Genomic DNA, 13906 nt, shown 5'->3' on the forward strand with positions numbered 1-13906 from the left:
AAGGAATGAGAGAAGGGAGGGAGGTAAAGAGGGTAAAAGAAAAAAGAAATAAAACTTTTTTTTTGCATACAAATTTCTGATGATATCAATAAATTCTTAAATAGTGCTAGGACAAAAACCCCACTAGATACCCATATAGTAACTTGTATCATTTTTGGTTTTAATGCATAAGCCAAAAAGAGACTAAAACACATATGTAAGAAATTAGTATCAGTTAATTCTGGATAAAGATAATATGAATCTTTTGGGTTATTCTGAAATGTTCTTCTTTATGCTTTTCTACATTTTTCAATTTTGAAAACACTGGATTTTCTACAAAGCCAACCATAACTAAATTGAAGGGAAAAGGTTCAAACTGCATCTTAAAATTGATCACAGGGGCTTCCCTGGTGGTGCAGTGGTTAAGAATCTGCCTGCCAATGCAGGGGACCAGGGTTCGAGCCCTGGTCTGGGAAGATCCCACATGTCGCGGAGCAACTAAGCCCGTGCGCCACAACGACTGAGCCTATGCTCTAGAGCCCGCGAGCCACAACTACTGAAGCCCGTGCACCTAGAGCCCGTGCTCTGCAACAAGAGAAGCCACCGCAATGAGAAGCCTGCGCACCGCTACGAAGAGTAGCCTCCGCTCACCACAACTAGAGAAAGCCCATGCACAGCAACAAAGACCCAACGCAGCCAAAAATATATAAATTAAATAAATAATAAAAAAAATTGATCACAAAATAAATAACCTATCTTCACATCATTAACCTAATTTAGGCCTTTTGAATTTGGATACAAACCTAAAAATGCTCATGGACGCATAAGCAGCCACTTCAACATAAGCCTCATCGATGAATACAGTCTTAAAACAAGAATATGGGTATCGACATGTAAGAATTTCTTCATAAAATTCAAAAACTTCATGAAGATACGACGTGGTATGTTTAAGCAATGGAAGAAGCTGAGGTAAACAAAAATGAGTAACCTAAAGATAAAAAACAGGGAAGGTCATTAAATAAAAGAGTTAACTGAAATCTTAAATTTCCTAAATATCTCAGTTATAAATGAAGCTGCATATAAATCCCTCCCCCCAACCATTTTTTTTTAAAACAAATCCATGGCACTGGGAAAATACTGGTATGAAATTAGTGACTATTTTTACTATGTTTACAAAATATTCATTGCACTTAAGACTTAAATTCATGATGGATTGTAAGTCTGAAATGCTTAGATCCAATGAAAATAATAACTTTGGTTCCAAATTAAAGTTTCTTTTGCATATGCATACAAAACAATCTAAATTTCCAAGGCTTATTGTAAACCTGCCTTTGATTCATAAATATCTAACCTAGTGAATACTGCACATCATAGTACTATCTTAAATAATTAACAGTCATTATACTATCTTCAGTACATATAAAAAACAATATGAAAACTGCAGGGAAGCTTACTGGTAGTGAGGAGGTAAGAAATAGCAGCAGCAGAAATAATAAGTCTGATCTTCTTACATTACATCCCACTTTGGACACAGACACTCAAATATCACATACTGTCTCACTGTCTCTTATTATGATTCTGTGCCAAATGAACAACATCAATAATGACATATCACTCTGACTAGAATGACTCAGCAAGGTTTCATGAAGACTACATTTGTGCTAATCTTTTTGAATTGAACAAAAGTTTCATATGTAAGGAGAGGAGGAAAAGAGAACATCTCAAACAGTCAAAGATGGGAAAAAATATGGTTTGGTCAGAAAAAAATCTAAGTAAACTATATTGAATATAACAAACATAAATAGAAAAGTAATGAGGAAAAAGCTAGAAAGGAAAATTAGGGTCAAATTCTAGAAGCTCTTGAAAGCCATGCTAAAGAAATTTGATTACTGCAGGATATGGAGGCAAGGAAAGTTTTTAATATACAATAAAAAACTATTCTTCTGACAACATTATAAAAGAACAGATTAGAGACTACCATAAGTGAACAGTGAGCATTTATTTAACATTAGTGGTCAGGGCCCAAACTGCATCATGATAAGCACTCCTCTTGGTACACAGACAAAAAATAAAATACTATTCATCAAATAAAGAAGACTCACTTTTAGACAAAACTACATGATAGCAAATCTACTGATACTGCAATAGAAACTATTTATTTGAGACAGAGAAAGATTAAGTCACGGGCTTTAAGTATTCAGGAAAAATATTTCTTGACTGTCATTTACCTTTCTCCCATCCAATGGCCCAGAGTGGGAAAACAAAAACTCTTCCAAAATACAAAGCAGGTACTAATCAAGTCTTGATTTTCAAGTTGATCATTTACCAAAGATGATAAAATTCACTGCCAATCTTATCAGTGAATATACTTTTAGGAGTCATTGTCAAGACACCAAAAGCAAATCATTCATAAAATATCTTGAGTATTTTCCATGAGTGATTTTATAAATCTTGTAAATTTCAGGAAAGCAAATACAAGAGCAGACTGAGGAGCTCACTGACTTTCCTGGTTGCCCTCAATTTTTGCTCATACAACTGCAAGAAGTTGAGATATACACAATCACAATATAAGCCTTATAATTAAAACTAAACTAACTGTAATCAAAAACATAAAGAACTAAGAGTAAACAGAGATTCATTCAAATGTTACTTTAAACCTATACAGAAGCTATGAGTGTCAATAACCAATGAATCACTTCATAACCACCAGAAAGTTGATGCTTGAGGAGGTCTAAAAGCACTAAGGGGCTTATCAATTGATATATGATTTGTGGCCAGATATGGGATGGGAGGAAATTGGGAGGAAACTTTCATTAGTTCATTGACCAGAATTCTAACCCTGCCTGCCTCAGCCTTTTCTCTTCCCTCTATATATGCTGAAGAGAGAATAAATCTTGCTCTTTAACTTTGAAATTGTAGTATTTCAGGTTCTGGAGATGGAACTGTAGCATTCATAAACTCATGTTAATTCTGTAACACAATCAGTTACAGAAATCAACCTATATTCTAACCAACCTATACTCTAAGGTATACTTGAAGTTCTTTTGGAACACTAAGCCCTCTGGTGAAAAAAATACTAAATTTTAATATGCCAGCATTTTAAAAGGAGTTCATGTCATTATATATTTCAGATAAAGAAAGCTTTTCTCTCTAGTGATAGTTCTAACAGTTGAAAGAAGAATTAAGAAAAACTTAGTATTTGATTAATATTCTTCTGATTAGGCATGAAAGAGTGGGAGGGAAAGAGGCAAGAAGCTATGATTTACCTCATGCATATATGGATCTACAAGTATTTCAAAAGGTCCAATGGCCAAGGAGATATTCGACGCAGCTGTTGGAATGGTAAGCATGTAATGGAAGGTTTTCTTCCTCATATCATGGGTATACACTGTCTCCACCAAATCTCCATTGGAGACAGCCACCATTGCAGCATCCACTGTAAATTCTAATTTCCACGTACATAATTCAGAGTATGAATCAACACATGGGAACCAAAATCTAGAAAAAAGATCAACAGTGCAGAAAACATGTTGAAAGTGTAACCTACATTGTTTCTGCCACATATAAGTTATTTTAACATTTACAGAATATGCACAAGAAGAAATTTTAGCTATTTGCCCACTGATGTTTTTTACTGAGCAACCTGAAAGAATGTGATTAAAGATAAAGTTCTGTCTCCAAATATTATTGGCAATATTAATAAAATATATCATGTAGTACCTCCAGTTTAAACCCTGAAAAGAGGTAAGCAATTCTTAGTTTCCAAGTTTTTAATTAAAAATCATTTTTACTTGTATATTCATAGTCAGTTTTTATGTAGCATTCATTTTTGGAAACTAAAAATGCTTACAAAAAAGTTTTTAAAAATACAATATTCAGAATCTATTCCAAAACGTCAGGAAACTGCTTTTCTGGAGTGTGTGATGCATTGCATAAATTCAAACAGTGCTGGTAAAGCCAGACATAAAATTTCTATTCAATGTTCCATTCAGATCAGGTTTTACTATGTGCCAGGGTCTGTACTTGTTATTGAAACACAGAGAAATATAAGACATCATCCCTGGCTTGGAGGAGTTAATAATCTGAGGAGACTACACATAACATAATATTGCAATAACATGGTTAACTGTAGAGCTATGAGTATGAACTACAATTACATGCAACAATAAAAGTACATCTCACTACCACAATGTTACACAAGAAAGGCAGATATAAAGAGCATAAGGCATATGCTTCCGTTTAATAAAGTTCAAAGATAGGTGTAATCAATATACAGTATTTTAGAAATCAGGATGGTGGTTGCCCTAGGGCAGGAGGCTATCAGGTGGGCAAGAGTGAATGGAAGTGGGTAGAAGGGGGTACTCTGCGATGCTGGTAATGTTAATGTTCTTTTTCTTGATATGAGTGTGAATTACACGGGTTTGTTCACTTGTGAAAATGTATTGAACTTTCTATTTACAATTCGTGTAATTTTCTGTATGTTTTACTTTAATACAAAAGTTTAAAAAAATGAAAGAATTGAGACGACTTTAGAACAGCAGACTTGAAAAGGAAAGGAGGGAAGACAGGATTGAAGAGGAACAAGATTCAGAAGAGGTTCAAGCAGTTGGGGATCAAGCTCATACTTCTCATTTTACACTAAATACATGTATTGAATATTCACAGAAAAAAATGCAATTGAAAAAATGAAATCAACTGAAATACGTAAGAATTAGTAATCTACCTTGTGGAATTTTGATACCCACAAGAGAAAACATGAGCACCTCTCTCTGCCATACTTCCCTCTACACTGGGTACCACAAAATGAAGACCTCCTTTTGGCTGATCCAAAGAAAAATTGATGTGTATCTTTAGCACCTTTAATTCTGCAACAAATAAATACATACATACATTGATATATAAAAATATAATTAGGTAACAGTGGTCTATATAATAAGGGCAAAGACTTACACTGAACATAAAGTGGGAATCGAAGGCTGAGTTTTACATAAAAGATCACACTACTTAACCTAGTTTAGGCTTTTACCATCTCTTTGCCTACAGGAACTCAACAGTCTGCTTCCACTGGTGTTCTTACCTCCACTCAATTCTAGTCACTGCTAGTTGTGTTCTCCCAAAATACTGGTCAGACCATATCCCCCTCTCAACATTTCTGACAATGCTATACTGCCTAAAGAAAAGAGTTTAAAACTACCACATAGCTAAGGCCTTCCAGATCCCATTCAAAACATACTTTTCAAGTTTGTTGTCTTAGTACATTCTCACACAGATTGTTAACCCTACTTGTGACTTATGGAGTAGGGAGTGGGGTAGGAGGGAAGGACTACCCAAAAATTTACATTATGCAGCATTAGTTACTGTTTGATTTCTAAGTAATAAATACGTGCTGCTTCTGTAAGATTAAAAAAGATGTTCCTTTTAATTTCCCTCCAAACATTACAACCATATGGACTTTCTCCAACCCGTGAACACGCAATGATGACCTTCCACGCCTGCCCCCTAAACTAGGCAACCCCTCTGCAAGGTAAACCCCTCCCCCCACCATATACACCAACAAACTATCCAAAAAGAGCAAAAACAAAACAAAGTCTTTTACTTCCTTATCTTGATTAATTTTATCAAGCACAATAAAGGTAGGCACAAGGTTATGTGTGATAATTATAATGGCTGTTAACTTTATACAAGGAAATAAAGAAGATTCAGAAATAATAAGACAAAGTAAAAGTATGCAGAGTGGGTGTTAGCAGCCCTACGTTCTAGCCTTGGCTCTAGTACTAATTAGTGACATTCAGCAGTACACTTACTCTCTTTAAACCTCAGATTACTGTTCCGTAAAAGGAAAGACTTGAATCAGATGACTTTTTAGGATCCTTCCTTTTATAAAATGCTATAATTCTAAACTGAGTTAATACTGTGTGGGTTCTCAAATCTTGACAAATTGTTCCAACCATCTAATTTTTGTTTTATAACTTTCGCTTTAAAAGCAACAGTGAACTGAGTTGCTTTTTGTCATAGCCCTTGATTGCTATTTTCCTGTTAGCCAATTATCTTTAAGGAAAAAAAAGAGCTTCCAACTCCTGTATATTTCAACTGATTAATTTATAATTTAGGTACCATTAATTTTCATGAAAAGTTTCTAGCCACTGAATCCAACATGATTTTACTGTATACTCAACATGTTCTTGGTATTTTACCATCAACGTGTTTCCATAACTCTGATGGAACCTTAATGCAAAGTTCCCCATTTCCTGCATCAGGATCCACAGCACTAACTGCAGCTGCGTAAGCATTGGAAAAATAATTGAGATTTCTCCTGGGGGAACAAAGAAAAGAGAAAGCCAGCTTTAACAATAAGCCATATATTTCACCAAGCATTTTCTTAAATACTTGGCACCATTTGTTTGTAACCATTATATCATCTTACATAACTCACAGGAATGCTCTTTAGCCAAGTAACTGTTGCTCCATTTCCCAAGACGAAAACTATTCAATTATAAATGCAATGGCATGGACAGTCTACTCACCAATGCTCTGTGACCACTATGACTATCACATCCTGCTTTACCTTTAGAATGCCAAAGCCACTACACTTTCCTAATACAAATGTAAAGAATATACACAGAATTGAAGAAATAATTATTCTTTATCTGGCAAAAATTTGAATGGATTCAACAAGCTTTATAATCGGACAGAAATTAAGATGTTTAAAACAAATCAGAATGGGAATTAATGCCTCAAAATATAACACTGCTCCTCTCCACTCCCCAGTACATGAAAATGTAAGCTTAATGAAGGAGAGGAACTTTCGGATGGTTCACTGTTATATCCCCTAAATGCCAGGGAACACTAAAAAAATATTTGTTCAATAGGTACTTGGCCTTATTTCCTACTGAATGAAAACAATACGCAGAAGCCTTATGAAAATATGAAAATGCTGTTCTCATATGGTTTTCTAATTTTATTCCATAAAAATAAGTCATATATATATGTATATACATACACACACATGTCTCATTTCCTCACTGAAATCAGTTAAAGTAATATGGAAGAAGTGGAAGAAAGAAAAAAGACAAGGAAAGGCAACAGCGAGAAAACAAGATCAGACACAATAACAATACTGTGAGCCGTATTCTTGTTGGGCACCTTTATGTCTATCACCTTGCCATTAGATAACTCCACAAAGTAAAGTCCGTGATATTTCACTAGCTTAATAAATGTTCAACCTAGTTAAAAGACAAGTTTCATATACTCTACAGAGTCATTATAGGGAAAATAAAAGAGGAAAAGCCATGAAAGAAAACATTAAACTTACACACTCTCAATATGACGGAGGCCATTCCTCCCCCATCTCCAACTCTCTCCTAACTAGTAAGGATGTAATATTAACTATGACTTTTAACAACTACAAAACACAAGGTTCTGAAAGTAGTTAAGCAGACTTCTCAATAATTTTAACACTTTCTTTCTCTTAGATAAATATGTAAAATAAAAGGTATTAAAAACTCCAGGACCGGGCTTCCCTGGTGGCGCAGTGGTTGAGAGTCCGCCTGCTGATGCAGGGGACGCGGGTTCGTGCCCCGGTCCGGGAAAATCGCATGTGCCGCGGAGCGGCTGGGCCCGTGAGCCATGGCCGCTGAGCCTGCGCGTCCGGAGCCTGTGCTCCGCGGCGGGAGAGGCCGCAACAGTGAGAGGCCCGCGTACTGCAAAAAAAACAACTCCAGGACCACAATAATAAAAAAAAAAAGACTGTTTTTTCACATACCAATTTTTTTTTTAATTATCATACTGTAAAAGTAACTTTTTTCCTTTGGTATATAATTCTATAAATTTTAACATGTGTAACCATCACCACAATCAGGATATAGAATAGTTCTGCCATCCACAAAAGCCCCTTGTGCGATGCCCTGTGTCAAATAAATGGAATCATACAGAATGCAACCTTTTGAGGCTGGCTTATCTCACTCAGTATGTCTTTGAAATTCATCTAAGGTGTCACATGTATCTATTGTTTGTCCCTTTTTATAATGAATAGTATTACATTGAATAGACTGTACCACAGATTGTTTATTCATTCGTCCACTGAAAGACATCTGGGTTGCTTCCAGCTTTTGGCTATCAGGAATAAAGCTGCTACAAATAACTGTGTAACAGTTTTTATGTGAATTTAATGTTCACTTCTGTAGTACAAACATCCAAGAGTGGGACTGCTGAGTAATATGGTAAATATAAGTTTAGCTTTATAAGAATCTGTTAAACTGTTTTCCAGAATAGCTATACCATTCTGCATTCTCATCAGCAATATATGAACATGCCAGTTGCTCTGCATCCTTACCAGTACTTAGTTAACATACTATCTGATTTTAAAAACTACTTTGTACATTTATAGGTTGCAATTTCTTTTCAGTAAAATTTCAAAAACATGAAATCTGAAAGATAGCTGAAGAACTTGTAATATCCTCCAGTTATCTGTGAAATTCAAAAATAAAAAAATCTTTGTTACACAAAAGGCCAAATTTAAACATTACATATTAAACCACTCATTTTTTTTAATGGAAAATTATTCTCAATCTCCTTACTTCCTGAGAAAAGGTAAAGTGGTCCAAATAAAATGGTGAGTCATTATAAATGGAATCTATTGGAAAGTCAGTTATGAGGAACAATCTTCTCATGGTCTGGATTTCAGTGTTTCCTTTCATAATATGAATCAAAAATGTTTCCTTTCATAATAACCTAATAAAAGCCAAAAATTACAAGACAAGAATATAAGTGTTTTCAATTTTCAGAATAATAATCATTGCAAAATATTAATATGCCCTTGCCCTATAACCACCACCCATTCTTCCTTAAGGAAACAAAGCTTAAAGATAAGTAATGTTGTAGGGGATACTTAAAAACTAGTAAATTAAGGTAATCAAAAGAATTTTCTCCAAGAACCTATTATAAACATCTATATTAAATTAAAATAATCTGTTAATTCTTTGTCAGATAAAGAACATGTGCTTCTTAAAACTGTGTGTGCAGATTTTGCAAAACTTAAGATTTAATTATTTGTAAACTTCTTCTCTGTTTAAAAAAATTTCATGGAAGCACAATATACATCAGAAATATATATATACACTCTAAGTATACAGTTCGATGAATTTTCACAAAACCAAAGTAACCAGCATGCAGAGCAAGAACAGAACTTTAGCAGCCTCCCAGAAGCCCTCTTGTAATCACTAACCTAGCCCTGCTTCCTACCACCAAGGGTAACCTATTATTCTGATATCTAATGAGATAGATTAACAACTTAATACACATTCTTTTGTGTCTGACTTGTTTTATTCAACATTCAGTTTGTGAAATCCATCCATATCATTGCATCTAGCTGTTGGTCATTCAGTCTCATTACTTTTAGAATTCCAACAGTGTAAGAATATACCACAAACTACCATTCTACCATTGATGGGTTTTCAGGTAATTTACAGTTTTGACTATTACAAATGCTGCTGTGAACAGTTCTGTACTTTTTTCTTGGTGAACATATTGGATATACACGTAGGAGTGAGACCACCAACCACAGAGTATGTATACATTCAATCTCAATTTACATTTCTATTAGCTGTGTTTGAGAGTTCTACTCTATATCCGTGTCAACACTCAGTTTTTTCTTCTGTCTTATAATTCACATACAGAATAAAATAAATCAGTAAAAGCCAACAGAAAAATCCATTTTCCAGAAATGGAACCAATATCAAAATTAATAAAAATGACTTCAAAAATAACTGAAACAACAATAATTTGATAATGATGCCATGAAATAAGGCTGCTTAGAGAAAACTCTACCTTAACAAGTTTTTCTCTGAAAAAGTCTAGGGTATTTCACTGATAACAAGCTCAAACTTGAGTCAATTACTTTAAAGTAGCTATTGGTGAAAAGCTAATGAATTTCAAGCCACTAGAAAAAATGAGTATAGATAAGAACAAAATGGCTTTACTGCTATGCATGTGTGATTACAAGTCCAAATAAGAAGCACCCTATCTAGTTCTAGGGTTACCACATTTACGAAAACACAATGCCAGAGAGTATTCAGAGCAGGGCAAAGAGAATGGTTAACAAATTTGGAAAGAGTTTTAAATGAGGAATGGTTGAAAGTATTGAGATACTACAGACTGGAAAAGAGAAAACTTACAGGAAAACAATTTTTAACTAGCGTAAGTTTGTGAACATTATAGCAAAACAGACTGTGGCTCGATGTAATAAAGAACTTCCTAGCATTCAGAAATGAAAGGGGTGCTTTAAAATATAGTAAGCTCTCCTGAGCTGGACATATTCAAGCAGAAGGTAGAATAATATAGGAAAAATTCCTGTTGAAGTTTGGACTAAACAAACCCCTAAGTTCTTCCAATTATGACAACTCAATTCCAAGCAATACTACTAAAACAACTGCCAGTGAGGCACTGTAGGCTAAGTTAAAATATAAAACTAGTATCCATATTACTTAACCATAATCAAAAAAGGAATCAACCACTTCTACCATATGATATCAGTAAAATAATAACATTTAAAATCCCTTTGTAGACGTCTGTATTAAAATATAGGACCTAGAAAATCTTTTTTTAAAAAAAAACAATTTAAAAAATCAATTCTAATCACTCTAAAAACTGCTCCAATCACTCAAAGTTACTTCATTTATATCTTAAGTTAGCTTCATTTCTACTGCCACTCCTTAATGGAAATGAAGACAGGAAACAGGAATTAAACTCATTCTTGAAACTCAGGAAAGTGGAGACTTTTCAAGTAAAATAAAAAAGGTCTTCTCAAAGCAGCAAAGCCTATCCAGGGAAGGAAAAGAAACAAGGAGGAAAGAGATGTCAGCCATTGTAGGCTACTCATGCACAGAAAGAGTCTCTCTGGTAAAATCTACATTTACTTTATTCTAAGAAGAGAGAAATGTAGCAAAAAAAAAAAGAAAAGAAAAAACAGAAAAACCACCGAAGAGACATAGCTTCTATGGAGGCAAACTATACCTACAATATGTAGGATTCAAACAGAAAATATATTTAGAGAAACTTAAAGTGCTTAAATTATTTTCCTGGCAGACAATAAGCCAGAGAGAGAGAGTCAGAGAGACAGAGACACAGACAGAGAGAAAGAGAAGCCTTATAGATGTTACATAACCAACAGGTATTTTATTTGCTAGTACAGGTAATTTAACAACTCAGCTAACGTCTAGTTGGATTAAATAGGTAGAAATGCCTTTTAGTCCCTTATCTAAATGGTTCCCTTCCTTACTTCCCCCTGCAGTTCAAAGGTGCTGAATCTCAACCAAGGTAAGCACACTCTTGCCATTAAAAATAGGAGGGCCTGGCACCTTAACTTTAAAACAAATAAGGAGAAAATGTGATGAAGTAGCATATTACTTCTTTGAATGTTAGGACATTCTTGTACATATTCAAGACCAAATTTAACCACTGAGTTTTAAGTTTAACTTTCAATTTAAATCTGCTACATTTAATTTCTGTTTCAGCTTTAGCAGAAATTTTACTACTTCATTAGAGAAAGAAAGTTACTTTAGAAACAAGAAAAGTAACAGAAGTATCTAGGGACATGCTAAAGACCTTAACTATCTGCCTTTGCCAAAGTTCTCTTTAAAAATAAATAACATCAGGGCTTCCCTGGTGGCGCAGTGGTTGGGAGTCTGCCTGCCGATGCAGGGGACATGGGTTCGAGCCCTGGTCTGGGAGGATCCCGCATGCCGCAGAGCGGCTGGCCTCGTGAGCCACAATTGCTGAGCCTGCGCGTCTGGAGCCTGTGCTCCGCAACGGGAGAGGCCGCGATGGTGAGAGGCCCGCGCACCGCAATGAGGAGTGGCCCCCACTTGCCTCAACTAGAGAAAGTCCTCGCACAGAAACGAAGAGCCAAAACAGCCATAAAAAACAAACAAACAACAAAAATAAATAACATCATTCACATGAGATACCTTTCACATCTAACTGCTAAGCAGTATTTCTTCTGAATAACTGGTAGGTTTCTGTCTTTTGCCTTACAAATCTTATAAACAATAGTGTTTCCCTCTTTCGTATGGCAACCAGAAATATCAAAACCAAACCTACAGCTTTCCTCTAGTAACTTAACAGTGTGGTACCCACCATCTTACACTTTTTTACCCTTTGTGCTCATTTCATTAGCTACTTTAAAAAAACTGTTGTCTAATAAAATTCTAAAACCACTCTCAAATCCTCTTTTGAACAAGTCAGAGAATAAACAAACACCAGCAAAAATAACTGTCATCTCTCTTAAAAAGTAATCAGGATTCTAAAGCCAGGCAGAAAATACTAAGTGACCATGGCTAAGAGAGCTCTGGTGCTACCTGAAAAGTTTAAATATACTCTATCGTTCCCAATTTCCTAACCTAACCTTCGAAACTATTCTCCTTTATGACTTCCTTTTCTTTCTTTATAATACTAAAAGTGATGAGGTATCTTCCCTATCACTAGAGAAAAGTTTTAGGGGATATCATCACCTCAAAATTAACATAGCAAAGCTTGCTTTCTCAACAGATTTGAAGTCCACTGTTCCTGTCATTGCACTGTCACAGATCATCTTCTTTGAGACCTGAGCCGCAACAACTGGTAAAGCAGCTGTGCAAACACTGTTTTGTGACTGGCAGATGGAGAAGCTTCTTACCCTGTCATCAATGCAGAGTTCTAGGCTCGACAGGGTGGCTATTTTGGCCTCTGGCAAGGTAATGGCTCCCCTACCTGCTCTTTTACACATGCCTTTTCCATCCATTAGTGGTACATACTTATAGCTCCAAAGGCAAATGATTGCTTTTTTCTGGGGGAAAGAGGATGCAGATGATTTTGTAATAAGTCTTTTCATGTCAGTTCTACAAGAGTGGCTGTAAAAGCATGTAATTTCAACCACTCACCTTTATAGAATGGGAAGTCACATGAGCAATTCAGAGACTCCCTTAATTTTCCCAACACCGTTTTCTCTTCTGAGTTTCAAAGATTTTAAACCAATGATTATTGGGATGATAAATATATCTATTGATAAGTGTCCTTTCTCAACCCTCCCAATCCCTTAAAGCAGTGGTTCCTGCTCAAGCTTTACCTTTTATCAGAATCACCTGGCAGGCTAGTTGAAACACAAATTGCAAAACCCTATCCCCAGTTTCTGAACCAGTAGGTATGGGGTACTGCTTGGAAATTTGCATTTCTAACAAGTTCCCAGGTGATGTTGATGCTGCTTGTCTAGGTGTCACACTTTGAGAACTGCTGCCATCAGTCAAATATTATACATACAGACCTGTTAAAATATCACCTTGACTAAACAGAGTTTGCAGTTTGGAGCATTCTAACCCAAAATACTAAGAATCACAGAAATGATGTAATCCGATGCTATCAAAACAGAAAAAAACAAGTGCCTTCAAATGTAGTTGACAGTATTTAAATCAGTACAAATCTTCCCAGGGCACAATCAAGTGAAATGCTAAAAAGAGCCATAAAAGAATAATAAGTAATCCTATTTTCCTAAGGAAATAATTCAAAGTAAAAGAAAAAAAAAAAGACCTAGAAAATAATCATGTAATCCACAGTATACTGAATAAATGGAATATTACCCGACCATAAAAACAATAAAAAAACGAAGCCTATCATGTTATACGTGGAAAGGTGAAAACAAAGTATTTAAATGAAAAATGCAGAACATAAAGCTGATCACAAAGATATAAGTTTACTGATAAAAATCAGAAGTAGCCTCAATAGATGCAATATTTAAGGTGAAGCAATGAGATATTTCAGACTATTTTTATGTGATATTCTAAAGCTGTCAAATATTTTAGAGAATATTTTAAAGTAGTTTCTGGTCTACAGATTACAGTATCATCTAATTCACTGAAGATTACATTAGTATCTATGAAACTAACATTTTTTTAAAACT

The 13906-nt window shown here is 35.1% G+C and overlaps 1 protein-coding gene across 4 annotated transcripts in view; it reads right to left on the bottom strand.

The window, feature by feature from the left end:
* Window positions 1-13906, bottom strand: part of TAF2 (TATA-box binding protein associated factor 2) — an 84506-nt gene that overhangs the window by 60598 nt on the left and 10002 nt on the right. For all 4 annotated transcript variants that reach the window (XM_081258577.1, XM_081258576.1, XM_081258574.1 and 1 more), the window contains 4 exons: window positions 6174-6292; window positions 4703-4844; window positions 3246-3477; window positions 783-967 (listed from right to left, as the gene is read on the bottom strand). In XM_081258577.1, coding sequence (XP_081114703.1) covers window positions 783-967; window positions 3246-3477; window positions 4703-4755 — 470 coding nt within the window. In that variant the 5' untranslated portion in view covers window positions 4756-4844; window positions 6174-6292. The remainder of the gene's footprint in view (window positions 1-782; window positions 968-3245; window positions 3478-4702; window positions 4845-6173; window positions 6293-13906) is intronic.

The sequence above is a fragment of the Mesoplodon bidens genome, assembly GCF_964165515.1.
Source record: "Mesoplodon bidens genome assembly, chromosome: 16".
In the NCBI taxonomy this organism is placed as follows: Eukaryota; Metazoa; Chordata; class Mammalia; order Artiodactyla; family Ziphiidae; genus Mesoplodon; species Mesoplodon bidens.